We start from the raw sequence: 17948 nt of genomic DNA, 5'->3' as shown, positions 1-17948 counted from the left end.
AGGTGCATCTCCTGTCTCCAAGATCCAGGCTCAGGTTGGTTGGATTCAGCAGATATTTACTTGGAGTGGAGTTTCTTTTTGAGCGAAGCTAACGCCTCCCTCCTCTTATACAGCATTGTGGACATATTGTGGACTTTTAGTCCATATTGTGGACTCAATAATCTGATCAGCAAGGCCAATGACGTTGTGGGGGTGGAGCTGGACACTTAGACAGCAGTGTCAGACAGGAGGATGCTGTCGAAGTTGCGGGTGATACTGCAGTACGGCTCTTATCCTCTCCACAACGCTCTGGTCAAACAGAGGAGCACCTTCAGCCAGACTAATTGCTCCTAAATGCACCACTGAGCGCCACAGGAGGTCATTCTTACCTGAGGCCATCAAACTGTAAACTCCTCCCTCTGATGATCAGACTCAATTGGCAATTTATAAAACAAAACAAACAAATATAACTACTCATTCTCATTTCATTTATAACGCTACAACCATTTCATTGTTTATTGTATATATTTCTAGATTGTCTACTTTACTATTTATTATTTATTTTATTTTATTGTCGACTTTAATATTTTATTTTATTTCATTTCATTGTCAATTTTAGTATTGTATTTATGTCTTTATCTGTTTCCATTCATGCTGTATTTCTACTTTGCATGGACCATTGGAACAAAAACAATTTTCCCCCGGGGATTAATAAAGTATTCTGAATCTGAATCTGAATATTGTGAGATCCTGAGTTTTAACCCTGTCCAGAAGGCACTCGACCGGCTCTCCATTTAAAGGGTTAGATCCCTAAACCTACAAGAGGTTGCTTAAAAACTGACAATTTAAATAGGGATTTCTTAAGCTGGTGGGGAGGAGACTCGCCTCGCTTCTAACTGCCTGAATCCGAACGTCTACCTGCTTCCTCTGGTTTGGCACCTGACATGAAGCCCTTGAGTCAGATACAGCCACCAGCCTAGCCCATTATGGCAGCTCTCCTCTAAATGATCTGGGCTCTTGGTATGATGCTAGGTTGGATTTTAGGGGAACCTTTAACATATTATGCACACTTAACACCTGACTTTTACTTCCATCAAAGAGACATAAAATCAATGTCCACAACTTTAACTATATTATGTAGGTTTTATTGCATAGATTTTAGCAAGGGCAAAGCATACAGCTCAATACTTGTTTCAATTACTATCAATCATTATCAAAAATCTTTATTGATAAATCATAATGCTGTAATTAACAAATTGAACTAAAAGAGCTGAGGCCTGGTCAGAAATACTTAAATGTAGGTGAGATGGAGAGGGTCAGGTCTTTCCATGGCTTGCCTTTCCTTTCCTGCTGAAAGTTGATGTCCTTGAGGCAAATCACAACCCCGGCCGAGGTCTCGTAACTTCCTCAATGTCCAAACTTCACTCCAGCAGAGTGAACAAGTACTCCAATATCCAAATCGTAATCCACAGCATGTTGGCAAAAGTGGTTAATCCGTTGTGCTCTTAATTCCTTGGTCTGTTTCTGCTGAGGATTTCTTGAAGTCCTTTCTGCGATGTTTAGGCTGCTCACATTCTCCGTCTCAGGTGTTTCTTCAAGGCTTGAGCGAGTGGAAGAACGAACTTGAGTCCGTGCTCCTCAGGTTATATACACTCTTGCTTCAGATACTGGCTTGGTTTTGTGTCCTTATTAGGACATTTTCCCACCATCTCTCCGTTCAATGACTAATAGTCTCTTAATGATGGCTAACAATTTCATAATGATCTAACATGACTCGGTCACGGTCTGTGCCCGTGCCCAAAGCGTGATCAGATTTCGACACTTCCTTTTGGCCTCACGTTGACATGATCTGGGCCCGTATTCACAAAGACTTTTATCTTAACGTTAGGAGTACTCCTAAATCGGACTAAAAGTTTTTATGTAGGAGTCGTTTCTTAAAAGTAATTCACAAAGCCGCTGAGACCTACTTTTGGTTATGAAAACAGTGAACTCCTCAACTAGAAGTAACTCTCTGTTGCTATGGATGATGTCATTTTATAAGGACGCACTTAGAAGCGGTGACAACGGTGATTGGTTGTTGAGTGACAGGGCAGCCCATTGAAAACTCATTTAGGCTACGCAATGCATGAAGTGAAAATAAGGAGGTTGCCTACAAGCCCATGACAAAGCCTGTGAAAAGATATTGGATGAAGAAATGTATTTATGATGAGAATTAAGTGCACCCCCCCAACAAAAAACGCTTCAGACAAGCGTTATCTTAATCCCGTGTGAATCTGCCATGTCCATAATTTGTAAAGTAAAAATTCCACCGCAAATTACCTATCATATTTCACCAAACACAGAGGTCATGTGATAATATCAGTCCTGTGCGAATCAGCATCCATGTGATTTGGGGTCGTTTTTTGTTTCTTAAGGTTTATTGTGTTTTCCACCTTTTTTCTGCCTTTTTCCCGGTCGAGAATTATGGAGGCTGCGTTGGGAATTATAAATAAAAGTTTTGACAGCATTTTGGGTGCAAATTCAGGAGGCTCATCAGAAGAGCGAAATCTGGAAAGATGATTAGATGGATTACATGCATGGCAGCATGCGGTAAGGAACATTTTTCCATCTTTTGGAGCTGCATTTTCCCCCTAGACAAATACCGCAGAGTTGCCAAACATTTAAACTCTGGCGTTATTGGATTGTTTCGGTTGGTTGGGAACGTTATTGCGTCCCTCACCAACTCAACCAGAACTTCAGTCCCTTCGCGGTCCATCCGACATCGTTTTAATAATTCCCTGTCATTTAGCGTCTCCAAAACATTCGGCTGTGACCAGGTCTTAGCGAGTTAGGAGTCCTCTGGATTGCTTCTAAGGTCTCCCAGACTTAGCTGCTATTTTTAGGCTTAAAATGTTTTGTGAATAACTCTTATTTTCAAAAATTAGGAGTCCTAAAGTTACGACTGACACGCCCATTATTTTTAGGAGTTGCTCCTAAATTCGCCTGTTAGGAGCTACTTTTAGCCTTAAGATTCTTTGTGAATACGGGCGCAGTTCTTTAACACTTTCCCATGACCTCAGCTCAACACCGTTTCCTTACCAATTTTCATTAGATCTCTAAACTTCAATACATCATGTTTACACCTTACACCTCCTTTAACTTTGCAAAGTTAATACTTAATCAAAAATGATCATCAGAGACAGAATGACAGACAGAGCCTTGAAGGTAACACTTCCTATTTTTCACAGACACCCCGTGTCGCCATTTCCTCTTCACTTCCTATTTCAGCGTACCTTTAATGTAATGGTTTAACACATTCCAATGAATTTATGGCAAACACAATGCAGCAGGCAACGTTTTGATATATTGCAGAATCATTTCAGGACTAAGTATAATGTCCCTTTCTTGTATTTGTGTCTGGTAGGAGTGTATGAATCTCAACTTTTCTGACACTGTCTCTGTGTGTGTGTACATACTGGTATTTATATTAGACAGGAGTAAATGGATCTCAACTATTTTGACAATATGAATATGAATATCATGAATATAGAATATATAAAGAATTGCATGGGAGCTGGTAACACCATGTGTGTCTTCCACAGCAGCACAATCAGAAGCCTCAACAATTCTTCTTTCGACACATGCTTGTTTGAATTTATTGGATTAGTTTCCATCTCTTTGCAGGACTTTTGCGAAGAGCTCTTACACTAAATGGAAGCACGCCGATGCTTGTTGCCTTTCTACTGCAGGAGACTGTCAGCCTCTGGACGGCGGTTTGTTCCAGTATTGTCTGCAGAGATGAACACAAGTGTTATTCTTAACATACAGTGCATAGTAGCCACATAAATACATGAAACATAAATATGATTTTTAAATCTAAATCAATGAATAATTCTTTTGACAAATTAACAAAAATGTCAAATAAAGACAACTTTCTGGGACTATCAGTGACTGCAGCTCCTCCTCACTGTCACTTCCTGCTGGTAGCTCGTAGAGGAGAACACTTACCCTCGTCACTCGTGTTATTTCTTGTTACAGCTAACGGTACACTGTTGCTGTTTCTGTTGTTGCTGTTTCCTACACACACACACAAACACAAACACACAATATTAGGAACCCATAATGTTAAAGTGGAACTCTGTAGTTTCAGAGAAGAAATTCAAAGTCAGAATTTCAATATTTACAATATTAATGAGGTAATAAAACCCTCTAAGGTCAGTTTGTTTATTCAGTCATGAAGACAAAGACAGTTTGTTCTTTTAGTTTGTTTAAGGTGCCCTTTGTTTATTTGTTTATCCATCCATCCATCCATCCATTTTCGTCCGCTTATCCAGGGCCGGGTCGCGGGGGCAGCTGCCTGAGCAGGGACACCCAGACTTCCCTCTCCCCGGACACTTCTTCCAGCTCGTCCGGGAGGATCCCAAGGCGTTCCCAGGCCAGCTGGGTGACATAGTCACACCAGCGTGTCCTGGGTCTTCCTCGGGGTCTCCTCCCGGCGGGACATGCCAGGAACACCTCCCGAGGGAGGCGTCCCGGGGACATCCGAAACAGATGCCCGAGCCACCTCAGCTGGCTCCTCTCGATGTGAAGGAGCAGCGGCTCTACTCCGAGCTCCTCCCGGGTGACAGAGCTCTTCACGCTATCTCTAAGGGAGCGCCCTGCCACCCTGCGGAGGAAACTCATTTCAGCCGCTTGTATCCGGGATCTTATTCTTTCGGTCATGACCCAAAGTTCATGGCCATAGGTGAGGGTAGGAACGTAGATTGACCGGTAAATCGAGAGCTTCGCCTTTCGACTCAGCTCTCTCTTCACCACGACAGACCAATACAATGACCGCATTACTGCGGCCGCTGCACCGATCCGCCTGTCAATCTCCCGTTCCATCCTTCCCTCACTTGTGAACAAGACCCCAAGATACTTAAACTCCTCCACTTGAGGCAGGAACTCTCCCCCAACCCGGAGGGAGCAAGCCACCTTTTTCCGGTCGAGAACCATGGCCTCGGATTTGGAGGTGCTGATTCTCATCCCAGACGCTTCACACTCGGCTGCAAACTGCCCCAGGACATGCTGGAGGTCCTGGCTCGAAGGAGCCAACAAGACCACATCATCCGCGAAAAGCAGAGATGAAATCCAGTGGCTCCCGAACCAGACCCCCTCCGGCCCGTGGCTGTGCCTAGAAATTCTGTCCATAAAAATAATGAACAGAACCGGTGACAAAGGGCAGCCCTGCCGGAGTCCAACATGCACTCGGAACAGGTCTGACTTACTGCCGGCAATGCGAACCAAGCTCCTGCTCCGGTCGTACAAGGACCGTACAGCCCTTAGCAGAGGGCCTTCGACCCCGTACTCCCGGAGCACCTCCCACAGGATGCCACAAGGGACAAGGTCGAATGCTTTCTCCAAGTCCACAAAACACATGTGGACTGGTTGGGCAAACTCCCATGAACCCTCGAGCACCCTGCGGAGGGTATAGAGCAGGTCCAGTGTTCCACGGCCCGGACGAAAACCGCATTGTTCCTCCTGAATCCGAGGTTCGACTATCGGCCAAATTCTCCTCTCCAGTACCCTGGAATAGACTTTCCCAGGGAGGCGGAGGAGTGTGATCCGCCGATAGTTGGAACACACCCTCCGGTCCCCCTTTTTGAATAGGGGGACCACCACCCCGGTCTGCCGGTCCAGAGGCACTGTCCCCGACTGCCATGCGATGCTGCAGAGACGTGTCAACCAAGACAGCCCCACAACATCCAGAGACTTGAGGTACTCAGGGCGGATCTCATCCACCCCTGCTTTGCCACTGAGGAGCTTCCGGACTACCTCAGTGACTTCAGCTTGGGTGATGAATGAGTCCCAAGCCTCTGCTTCCTCTATGGAAGGTGTTGATCCTCGAAGTATTCCTTCCACCGCCCAACGATGTCCCCAGTCGAGGTCAACAGCCCCCCACCTCCACTGTAAACAGTGTTGGTGGAGGACTGCTTCCCCCTCCTGAGGCGCCGGATGGTTTGCCAGAATTTCCTCGATGCCGACTGGTAGTCCTCCTCCATGGCCTACCTGAACTTTTCCCGGGCCAGAGATTTTGCTACTGCGACTGCCTGTGCTGCCGCATGCTTGGCCTGCCGATACCTGTCAGCTGCCTCAGGATTCCCCTGGGCCAACCAGACTCGATAGGACTCCTTCTTCAGCTTGACAGCATCCCTTACTTCCGGGGTCCACCACCGGGTTCGGGGATTGCCGCCACGACAGGCACCGGAGACCTTACGGCCACAGCTCAGGACAGCCGCGCCAACAATGGAAGTGGAGAATATGGTCCATTCGGACTCAATGTCCCCAGCCTCCCTCGGGGTCTGGTCAAAGCTCTCCCGGAGGTGGGAGTTAAAGATCTCCCTGACAGAGGGTTCTGCCAGACGTTCCCAGCAGACCCTCACAATGCGTTTGGGTCTGCCAGGTCTGTCCAGCTTCCTCCCCTGCCAGTGGATCCAACTCACCATCAGGTGGTGATCAGTTGACAGCTCAGCCCCTCTCTTCACCCGAGTGTCCAAGACATACGGCCGGAGGTCAGACGACACGACCACAAAGTAGATCAATGACCTCCGGCCTAGGGTGTCCTGGTGCCACTATTTGTTTATTATTGTTGTTTATTCTAATTCTTTAACAGATTTGTTCGAGTCCTGTTTTAGTAATTCATGTATTCTGATAATCCAGGTGTGAGAATTCAAACAACACCTCAGGACAGGACAGGAGGACAGGATCAGCTGGACAGGTAGAAGGACTGACAGTTGACTTTAAGAGAAATAAAGTAGTTACCTGAGGATCCGTTACGTTCACCTCCAGTACAAGAAACAGAATGTTAACACGTGTGATGGATGATGGATGAAGTGATTTAGAGTTTTGATCTCAGAGATCTTTGACTTCAGTGAACAGAATCACGTCTGTCTCTTAATAATTAACAGGACTGTTCTGCAGTGTGACCTCTAAACACCTCATCAAGTCATCATAAAATAATAACACACCTCTAAAACAACAACCACACTGAATCATCAGGTGATTTGTAATTGGTGTAAATGCACCACATTAAACACTGCAGTACAGAATCACTCATCTGGGATGTTTATTATTACATATTTATGATTTTGATGTCGACATGTTGATAAAATGTTTCTATGAAGATGAATTCTCATAATAACTGATTTTAAAAGGGACACACAGTCGTTCATTAATCAGAGAACTTTCACTTCCACTGCACTGCTCTGTTTGTTGTCCAGAGAAGACAATGCAAATATACTTCACTTACCAATGATGCCTTTCTTGTATAAGACCACCAGCACCACAGCGACCAGAACCAGGACCAGGACCAGGACCAGGACCACAACCGGGACCGGGACCGGGACCAGGGGCCCTTCGACTCCCCCACCAATGGATCCTCCTGAGCCAGGATCTGGGTTTTCTAAAACACAGAAAAAGATCTCTGTGTTAGTTCAATATTCATTAGTTCAAATTTCAAGTTGATGTCTGGAATGAAAATGTAGATGCTGAGGAGTAAATCTGAGATGTGAAGACATAAAATATCATGAATCGAGTTCTTTGTGCTGGTAAGAAACTTGTGAACAAACATCGATCAGACAAAGAGGATCTTAAAGTGTCTGAGAGGAAACTGTGACGTGTCTGAGAAATGATCCTTCACCTTCTTCAAGTTCAAACTATCTTCTAACTAGTGAAGATTGTTTCTGATTACTTCTTCTGTGACAAGAACACACGATTCATCCAGCCTCCTCTTCTATGAAGGCAAATGTTTTAGACAACAATCTCCTGGAGAAGAAGGAATTCATAAGTTATATAAATTATTGATATGCAGCTTTTAGAGGGCTCTTAATAAATGGATAATAAAGGATTTCCTCGTGGTTTCAGTCTGTTAATTATGGCTTACTGTTGATTGCAGCCAGGGCTAGCTCTAGCCCATTTGGTGCCCTAGCGCTGCTGCTGCTTGACGCCTGAGTTGAAGCTGTATTCAAACATAGAGTACATCCATACTGTTTAGTTTGTTCTGTCATTCTACCTCATTTAATAAATTAATTAATAAGGTTTGATATAAATTAGGTACTGTACAAATAAACTTTATTTTATTTGCCTAAAATCTAAATTTACTGTAATTGCTAACAAGCTTGTACCATTCAGTCACAACAACAACAACAACAATAATGATAATGATAATCATAACAACACAACAATAACAACAACAACAACAATAATGATAATCATAATCATAACCAGTGGCGTGCACAGACATTTTGGAGGGCAGGTGCTCAGTGAAAAATAAGGGCACTTTATGCGGCATGTAGAACTGACGGCTGCCTTATTATAGCAGTGTGAGATTTAAAGAATAAGTCTACTGCTTCCCTGCTGTAGCTGCCTATAGAATAATAATAGTTTTAGTAATAGCCTATTTTTTAAGGTTGAATATCGCCAATTAAGGTAAATACAAGATTACTGCAAGTCTTGTAACATAGAAACAACTTGTTGGTACAAAATAATATAATTAGCTAAAATAGCTTAATGCCTAATTTAGTACAGCCATACCACTTTGTGTAGTTAAAATAAAATGTGGACAGCTTTTAAGATATTTCAGTAAAATTAGAGGAACAGTTCAACTTTAAAATCTGAGCTTTAAAATGCCCTAAACAGTGAACATGACTCTTGACTCTGACCTTTCCTTTTCTGACCATCTTAGGGGGCAAACAACACACTCGACTCGATTCATTTCTGTGTTACCTGGCTGGTGTGCAGGGGAGGAGGTGTGTTCGGGCTGCAGCTGTGCACTGTCTGCTGCTACAACGCGCCTCCGTTTGTGTCCGCTCTGCGCGTTCACGTTGGTGTGTGCGGGTGGGGTGGAGGGAATATTAATTTGGGCGTTAAACTTTCAAAAGGGCACTTGCTTGATCCAGAGGGCAAAGGGCAGGTGCTTTAGCACCACCTAGTGTCTACCTGTGCACGCCACTGATCATAACAACACAACAATAACAACAACAACAACATAGCAGTGCATAAGAGACCACAAACAATTTGCAGTGAGTGATGTGGATGTTGCATCAGAAGGCCTCTCTCCAGCAGCTGTTAGGGCCGTCGGGAAATATGTTTTGAGCGCATAGACAGACATAGAGTAGATTCACTTATTACTGTACAAGCAAAAACTCAATAAATAAATACAGAAGACAGAATAGGACATACAACTGTTGCAGCTTGCAGCAGTTATTTGCATAAGTGGTGTGTTCAACATAGCATTTATAATTACCTTATAATAAAAGATTCACTACCATTTCACAATAAACAACACAGAGTACAACCTGCACCGGTGGCACATCGAGACAGGTTGGCCTCTACTTTGATTCATGATTCATTTATCCCTCTTAGTAGCTTTTAGTGTCATTGTCTCGCCTGTTAAGCCAGCTTTGCTTTATTTCAACCTAGCTAGCAAGCTGATACAAATTAAACGTCTTCACACAAAACGACATTTAAAAAAAAAGGACATAATGTTACCTTTATATAACTGCGCACCAGAGGGCTTCCACGGCCGTTTCATCTCAAAAGATTAAAACATAACCTGTCTGTCACTTGACGTGACCTGACCTGACTTCTGTGACACCTATCTCACCCTCTGAGGTGCGCAGCCAACGGCCACACTTCACGTGACTCAGCACCAAGTTAGAAACATGTCATTGTTTCTTTGTTTTGTTAATATTTATTATTTTCAAGACAGAACACGAAGGAAGGGACACCAATGGGCATCGAAAATTGTTATTGTTTATTTTTTCTCCCTCGAGGATGACTGGCAGCACCTCTCCAGCAGATGGCACTCTGGGCAACCGCCTAGATCGCCTAGAGCCGACCCTGATTGTAGCCCATGATCTGCGATGTATCAGTTTATATTATTGTCACATTGTACAGATTATAAACCAGCAATATAAATTCTGTCTTGATGACAGAAGGTGATAGTGATTGTGTCAGTCAGGATTGTTCACCTATCAACACCTATTTCATTAGTTTTTTCTATATAATGATGCCGATTGTAGCTCAACAACAACATAAAATGATTTTCTGTCTAACTGGCTGTAGGATTTAGTTTAGAGGAGCTTCTGTCACCAAAAAGTGATCAGATGTCCGAACTCAACTAATCAACTAAATTAAACTAAAAACAAAATGAGAAACAAGTAAAAACAAGAAACAGATTCTTACCCCACTCCTTCATTGTCACATTCACTCTGGATGCTTCATGAATGACTTCACAGGTGTAGTTGGACTCGTCCTCCCAACTGAAGATCTCCACACTGTCTCGTCTCTGGAACGTGTCGTCTTCATTCGGTCGAACGCCCGAGCTCTCCAGTCCGTCCTCTCTATACAGTTTGTGGCCGTCCCGTTTGATCCACATGATGATGTCTTGGGGGTAGAAACCTGTCGCCAGGCACGTCAAACGGATGTTTGACTCGACGTTGGTGTCCCGTTTAAGCACGTACACCTCAGGTGGAGCTGGAGACACAAACAGTAACTTAATATTCGAGCAAACATACGAATCTGTGAGGTTATTTTGAGGGCAACATCATTCAGATTTGATAACTGTCTATAAGATACTATTATCATCTCTTTTATAAATGACATTAAAAACACAGAAAAGGCCTTCAGTAATACATACAGGCTGTTTGGAGCTGATTCATCCCGTAACTCCAGAACTTGTTCAGCCACTGCATACACTCATTCTCCATGTAGCCTTTGGTGTAATCCTTCAGGACAGGGACATCATCCCACTTCCTCTTGGTCTCTTCTGCTGCTGGCATGTGAGTGACCCAGACTGAGTGAGCGAAGTCAAAGGACAGGAAGTCGTTTCCATCATAGCTGTATCTATCCATGCCACGGTAGAACTTCATCGTGCCGTCTGGCTGCACTTCGCCCTCACAGCCATGCATCCCCTGAAGAACATGGAGATCTGTAACCAGAGAAGAAAGACCAGGCGGTGAAGTAAAGGACAAACAAGACAGTGAGTCGAGCACATTGATACTTGAGGATTTGGATAAAGCCCCAAAAGTTAAAATGTTGAAAAGAAAAAAGTATTAAGAAATATAAAGTTATATCTTAATAGAACAAGTTCTCAGCAAACATGCAATATTTCGGTACAACCTCATGAGTTTGTGTATATTTCATTAAATGTGTTTTTTTCCCTTTCATTACTTTGTGTTTGTCAACATCGTCGGACATCATAAAAAGCTAATTGTTACTTTTTATATCCATCCATCCATCCATTTTCGTCCGCTTATCCGGGGCCGGGTCGAGGCGGCAGCTGCCTGAGCAGGGACACCCAGACTTCTCTCACCAGCGTGTCCTGGGTCCTTCGCGGGGTCTCCTCCCGGCGGGACATGCCAAGAGCTCCTCCCGAGGGAGGCATCCCGGGGGCATCGGAAACAGATGCCCGAGCCACCCCAGCTGGCTCCTCTCAATGTGAAGGAGCAGCAGCTCTACTCCGAGCTCCTCCCAGGTGACAGAGCTTCTCAACCTATCTCTAAGCGAGCGCCCTGCCACCCTGCCACCCTGCGGAGGAAACTCCTTTCAGCCGCTTGTATCCGGGATCGTGGACCGTGACTAGCACAGAGGTCCAGTAACAAAACACCACTCGGGTTCAGATCGGGGAGGCAGTTCCTCCCAATCACTCCCCTCCAGGTAACACTGACGCTACCCACGTGGGCGTTGAAGTCCCCCAGTAGAACGATGGAGTCCCCGATTGGAGCACTCTTCAGTACCCCTCCCAGGGACTCCAAGAAGGCCGGGTACTCTGCACTGCTGTTTGGCCCATAGGCCGAGACAACAGTGAGAGTCCTATCCCTGACCCGAAGGCGCAGGGAAGCAACCCTCTCGTTCACCGGGGTAAACTCCTCCAACACCAGCTGCTGAGCTGGCGGCTGAGCTGAGGAGCTATAAGCAAGCCCACACCAGCTCGCCGCCTCTCACCGCGGGCAACTCCAGAGTAGAAGAGAGTCCAGCCTCTCTCAAGGAGTCTGGTTCCAGAGCCCAGACTGTGCGTGGAGGTGAGCCCGACTATTTCTCCCCGGTACCGCTCAACCTCCTGCACCAGCTCAGGCTCTTTCCCCCCCAGTGAAGTGACATTCCATGTCCCCATGGCTAGAGTCACCGTCCGGGGATTGGCCCCGGTGACGCCAATCAGGGCGACGTAAACGTCCTTGTTGTTCTGTTGTTCTGTTTTCTTTTTATATAGGCTAACTAATATTTAGTGGTTATAAAGTATTATGCCTTTACCATAAGTACACATATATTAAGTAAGGATTATGAATTTTAAAGACAAAATTCCTTTAACAAATCAAGTGCACTGGAGGAACAAATTCATTATGAACAAAAAAAAGTTCCCCGTGATGGTGCTGACATGGAGCTGACGGTGCTGACATGGAGCTGACGGTGTTGACTGAGGCGTGATTACAACAAACAATTCCAACAGTTTCGCCATTCAAGTCAAGGTAGCACTGATTTATAACTTTATATAACATTAAACAAACTACGAGTCACAATGTTTCAGGCACATTTTATCCTTAAATAAACAGAATTTTGGTAAATCAATGAATGCTGTGATGCTCTGAATCCATTCATGCACCTAGCATTCACTAGCAAGGACCACACCTTCAACAAGATACGTTTAAATGATTTATCATGAAAGAAAGAGAAGACAAAACGTTGAAGATCTTAGTTCTTTGAGTGCGTTGTGGGGAAGCTCTGTAGAGAATCCGCCGCCGCACTCAGGCAGCGACGGACCTCCTCATGGTCCTAAGAAGGAGAGGAAAGAAAAGAAGAAACAGGGAGAGAGAAATTGTGTGGGGGGGAGGGGCACAGAATACGAGAGCGAAGACGAGGAGAGGGTCAGGTGGTTATCTATAGGAATATTGGAAGTTGGCGATGTTGCGGTGTGGTCCTGCTCCTGAAACATTGCCATATAAGCTTCAAATAATACCCTGATATGGACTCTTTGACTTGCAACATGTTGGTTTATTCATGATTATATGACGGATTTTAATAATTATTAGTATCAGACTGCCTCTGAATCCTTTCAGACTATCAACTAAAACCAAACACTTCCATTGTAAGCTGGACGCTCACAGTTTTTTCATCTACATTACATGACTTTGATTTCATTTTTTAAATGAGTTGTGGAGGAACAAAGGTCTGGTTTGACCCATGAGTACTGAGTGGTCATGGGATGAGACACATTCTGATTAACCACAAAATAAGAACAAATATTGTTAAAAATGTGCTGCTTTTAGATTTAATGATGCTTTAGATTCTACTCTTTCATCTGGAACATTTGTTGTTTTTTTCACGTTTTTTTAAAGAAATTTAAAAGTTATTCAAATGGACATATAATCATATAAATTATGAAATTAAGCTAAGCTCTGTTTTCTGAGCCCAGCATATAAGATGAGCTTGATTTCTGTCCAAAAAAGGTGGAAGTGTTTTGATTCTAAGATACATCGCGATGCTGATGTGGAAGATTCTGCATCAATGAAAAAGTAGCCATGTACAGTGACATAGATCACTGAGGATGCATCGAGTATTGTTTCGCTCTCAAATTGTTGACAGCTGAATCATAATCGAATCATGAGGCCAGTGAAGATTCACACCTCTACTCTGCTACACTGTAACTTGTAAATAATTATTGGTTAACTAAAAAGCAGTTTGGTTCTTCATGTTTCATGGATCTTACCTGTGTCGCTCTGTCTCATACGATCCTTCAGGATGTTGACGTTGACTTCGAACCACTCCTGCTTGCTCTGGCGGGACTGTGTGCCTTTGACCCAGTATTCTGGATCCAGTCGCTCTCTCATCCAGTTCTGTTTGGGAACTTTCTCTTTAGTTTCGCTGTCAAAGTAGTCAATCATCCTGTTGTCCAGCAAACCCATGGCTGTGAACTTGGGGATGCCCGGGAGTCCGAGATCTCTGGAGAGGGCGGTGTAGATGTAATGGAGGGAATGTGTCTCTGAAAATCACACAGACAGATATTTACAAGACAGATAAGAACCATCAGATCTGACAAATTAAAGCTCTGGCAGCACAGTGGAGATGTGTTGGGCATTTATTTTTTGGAATAAACAGAACATGAACTCTGGCTTTGAAGCTCTGACACCTTAATTTGAAAAAACAAACAAACAAAATACAACTGGATTAAAACATTTCTCCAAATAGTACTCAAATCAATAGTGCTCAAATGTCATATGTCAACAGAACTCTATACCTTCATAATTGGTTTGGTAATAACAAATGCTGTGGAGCAACTGATGAATGTAAATGGTGAATTGTGTGGTCCTGACTTTTTTTTAAGAGAAATATAGTGTTAATGTAGGAACACAAGCCTTTGTCTCTGCATCTTAAAGTGGTCTCATTTACTCATCTACATCTCTTTCCCTCTGGAACATTCTCCAGTGGGGAAGGCTTAATGGGGAACCTAATCTGTGTGTTCTTCTCCTCACATGTCCAACTTTTATTTACGACCGTTGTTGTCCCTGGGTCTGACATTCCAATCCCACCGCAGCCTCTATCCTCACCCAAATTCAAATACGTCCTAAGTGACTAATAAACTACAATCTCAATTTCTTAATTTTCGCAGATTCTAAAATAGTGTAAGAAGGTCATACAATAGATCTTCCCAATGTTATTGTCAAGTCCAAATGAAGTTTGTTACTTAATAAGTTTGAGGTCAACAGAAACCAGCCCTCCCCTTGGTGAAGTTTGGAGAGAGTGGCAGATCATTATTCCTTGTGTAATACTTGTGTTATTTACCAGTTAAATGTCTGATATGTTTTGTTAAAATAGAACTACAAGGAATATGTATAAGTCCTTGGTCCTACTGTGTATTGTACACTTTATTGTTTTATGTTGTATACTTTATTGCTTTATGTCTTAATCAGGTTATAATTATTTTGAATGATAAATGATCATTGTCATGGTGCATCTTTTCACGAAGGCAAAAATTCGACTTTTAAGATGGTGAAGTTTTGGGAAGGTTAAAACCTGATTTCAAATCATTAAATACAGTAGTGTAGTTAGATTAAACTTTTGGGAGCCTAAACTTAGATCACAGAAGGAGGGACACTCATTGTGGTCCGTCTGCTGCAGGTCATAAAACAGCTCCTCTCTGCTCCTCTCGGTCCTCCTTCTCTCTTCTCTTCTCTCCCTGCTTCTCCTCCTGACTTCTTCTCTTCACATCTCCAACTACTCTATCTCTTTTCATCTATTTATCCTTTTTTTAAGTAATCTTTAGTTTTATTAATCTGGTTTTTGCAACAAGCTCTAAGACAAGTGAATTGAATCCCTACTTTAAGTGTTTTACTTTTATCCAAGTTTTTAATAGAATCAATTCTTTTCTTTTTGATTTTTGATTTAAATATACTGTTAAAGTATCACCGCATGATTCAGAAGAAGTTGAATTAGTCTCAGAATCAGAACTTAAGAACCACCACTTGAAACAACAAAGAAAAAGTATTTTTCAAGACTGTGATCATCTGATGAAGAACGCTGCAGTCATTGTCTGCTTCAGAAGCCATGCAAGGAGTCTCCAACAAAAGAAACTTTGTGTGCTCCCAGCCGAGACCGACTGTGCCCCCAGCGCTCCCAAGGCGGAAACCCCGCTGGGCCTTCGGACCAAGAGTTCCTCAACAGAGTACCGGCCTTCCCTCTGGCTACTGGACCGACGCGCCGTGCCGTAGTCCAACCCAGAAATCTCAAGGACACCAAACTTGAGTGCCTCCTGACGCCCAGACAAAACAGGCTGAACGTCTTCATGCAGCTGGATCCACACACGTGAGAATAAGTGGTGTCTAAAGTTCTGGCTTCTGTCTAGGCTCTGACTTCTGTCTACGTTGTGACTTCTATTTTATGAACTTAGGAGAATTGAGATTAGGGTCTTGTTAGTATTAAAATTACTCCTGTAATATTTAATATATAAAAACCCGACCCTTTAACTTTACCATCTACCAATGGTCACATAACTTTATTACTTTGCTTATTACAGTCTTTACCTTTTCTGTTATCTGTTGTTCGTCTAAAATTGTCATGTCATTTATTTTACCCCAAATTATTTAGTCAATAAACATATAATCATTTGTCTGGAACTTAATTTTAATGTGGAGAACCGATGGATACGTGCAAAGAAGTCACTACTTCAGAATATTGAGACTGAATAAATTGATTTTGAATGGACTCTAACTGTCCAAGCCAACTGGTACAGTTAGGTGTTTGGAATAATTTCCTCTGGATTATTCCAGTAACTAAACATGGAGGTGGTGCCCCATTTAAATAAAAATTAATAACCAGTGATTAATTATCATATATATATCAAAGTAGTGTGTGAGCAGTGTCTCCTACATTAACATTTCTCAAAAAGAGTTTGATATGGTTATCAAATCAATACCCCATAGTATAGTGTCTTTAGCACGAAGCATACATCCCACATGTAAATATAGGTGACTTTATCTAGATACAAAACGATGGAACACTGTTGTGGCAGTGGGGTGTGGTTTAGGTGGCGGCTGCTGGAGGAGAGGGAGGAGTGGCTCAGCCAGTGATCAGACAGCTGGAAACATACAAAAAATCATGTACCTCCGTAGCATGTTTTGTGAAACAAGCACTGAACGCAATTTTAAAGACGTCACAACTTCATGTCTTACTTTCAGTTTTAATCTGACACATTAACGAGTCTAAACTGTAATTTACCCCTCCTTCACGCCCCCGCCGTCCACAAAAGGACGAAAAAGACGCTTAACTTCGTTTCCCCCTTGAACAGGACTCCTTTCTTATTTCTTATCAACTTGATCATATCACTCCCACATGACTTTATTTAGATAGAAAATGGTGGAACACCATATTTCTCTTGCCTCATAAAAATATAATTCAAAATAGAATCAAAGAGTTTCTATTCAGAATTGTACATAGTTACAATCCTGTAAAGGATTATATTTGTCGTTTTCTCCCTGATGTAAACAACAGATGATCTTTTTGTGATTGTGAGGGAGAAACTATTTATCATGTTTTTACAGATTGTCTCTCATTTGATTTACAGAAATACCTTTTTCAGAAATGCTTGAAAAAGATGTCGCTCTAACAAAGAATGATATTTCACTCATCATTAACAAGTCTAACCAGACAAAATGTACACAATTAATGTAATTGTTATTGGAGCAAATATTACATTCACACAATGAAGTGGCTTGAAAGATTGACTTCCTGTCATATTTTTAAAGATACTGATTCTATTGAAAACTGAAAAAAACAGAAAGTGGCAAAAACTATTAGACTATTTAGATGTTTTAAATGTACACATTTTATTTAGCAGACCTCTAAATTGTGTTTTTTGACTGCTGAGGCAGAAACTTGTCCATCCTGAGGACAAAACACCAAGAACCTGAAACAAGTCCAGTTGACTGTGATACAGAACATAGATTTACCCTGACTGGATGACTGAGGACCTTCATCAACAACATCTACTGTATATCTGAAATTGTAACAAACGAAAAGAAACAACAAATCATAATGCTTCGTAGCATGTTTTGTGAAACAAGCACTGAACGCAATTTTAAATACATCACTAATTAATGTCTTACTTTCGCTTTCAATCTGACACATTAATGTATCTAAACTGTAACTTACCCTTCCTTCCCGCCACCGCTGTCCACAAAAGGACGAAAACGACGATTAACTTCATTTTCCCCTCGAACAGGACTCCTTTCTTATTTCCAACAGGACTCCTTTCTCATCTCTAATGTCGAGTTTTGCCGGACTGTTGGACCGTGATCTGATTCCGACCCGACACACGCAGAGCCGTCAGGTGCAGGAAGCTGCAGCATCCTGCACCTGACGGCTCTTCGTGGTGCATTCAGGGCTGCTCGTAAATTATGTAACTTCTGTCGCAAATAAAAGTATTCAATAGTTGATGACTGGAAAAAGTTCTATTCACT

At 42.8% G+C, this 17948-nt stretch overlaps 1 protein-coding gene across 1 annotated transcript; it reads right to left on the bottom strand.

Annotated features, from left to right (window-relative positions):
* Positions 1 to 3584: 3584 nt before the first annotated feature.
* LOC115579214 (H-2 class I histocompatibility antigen, Q10 alpha chain-like) lies at positions 3585 to 17710 on the bottom strand. The gene is made up of 9 exons (XM_030412773.1): positions 17641 to 17710; positions 13703 to 13975; positions 10637 to 10927; positions 10183 to 10473; positions 9010 to 9060; positions 8935 to 8946; positions 7247 to 7399; positions 3967 to 4035; positions 3585 to 3748 (listed from the first exon to the last, which is right to left on the bottom strand). Exons 1-9 carry the CDS (start codon positions 17693 to 17695, stop codon positions 3699 to 3701), a joined length of 1245 nt encoding a protein of 414 aa, XP_030268633.1. The 5' UTR covers positions 17696 to 17710; the 3' UTR covers positions 3585 to 3698.
* Between the last annotated feature and the right edge of the window lie 238 nt (positions 17711 to 17948).

This window comes from Sparus aurata, chromosome 3, assembly GCF_900880675.1.
Source record: "Sparus aurata chromosome 3, fSpaAur1.1, whole genome shotgun sequence".
Classification (NCBI taxonomy): Eukaryota; Metazoa; Chordata; class Actinopteri; order Spariformes; family Sparidae; genus Sparus; species Sparus aurata.
This window is presented reverse-complemented; position numbering and strand designations above follow the sequence as displayed.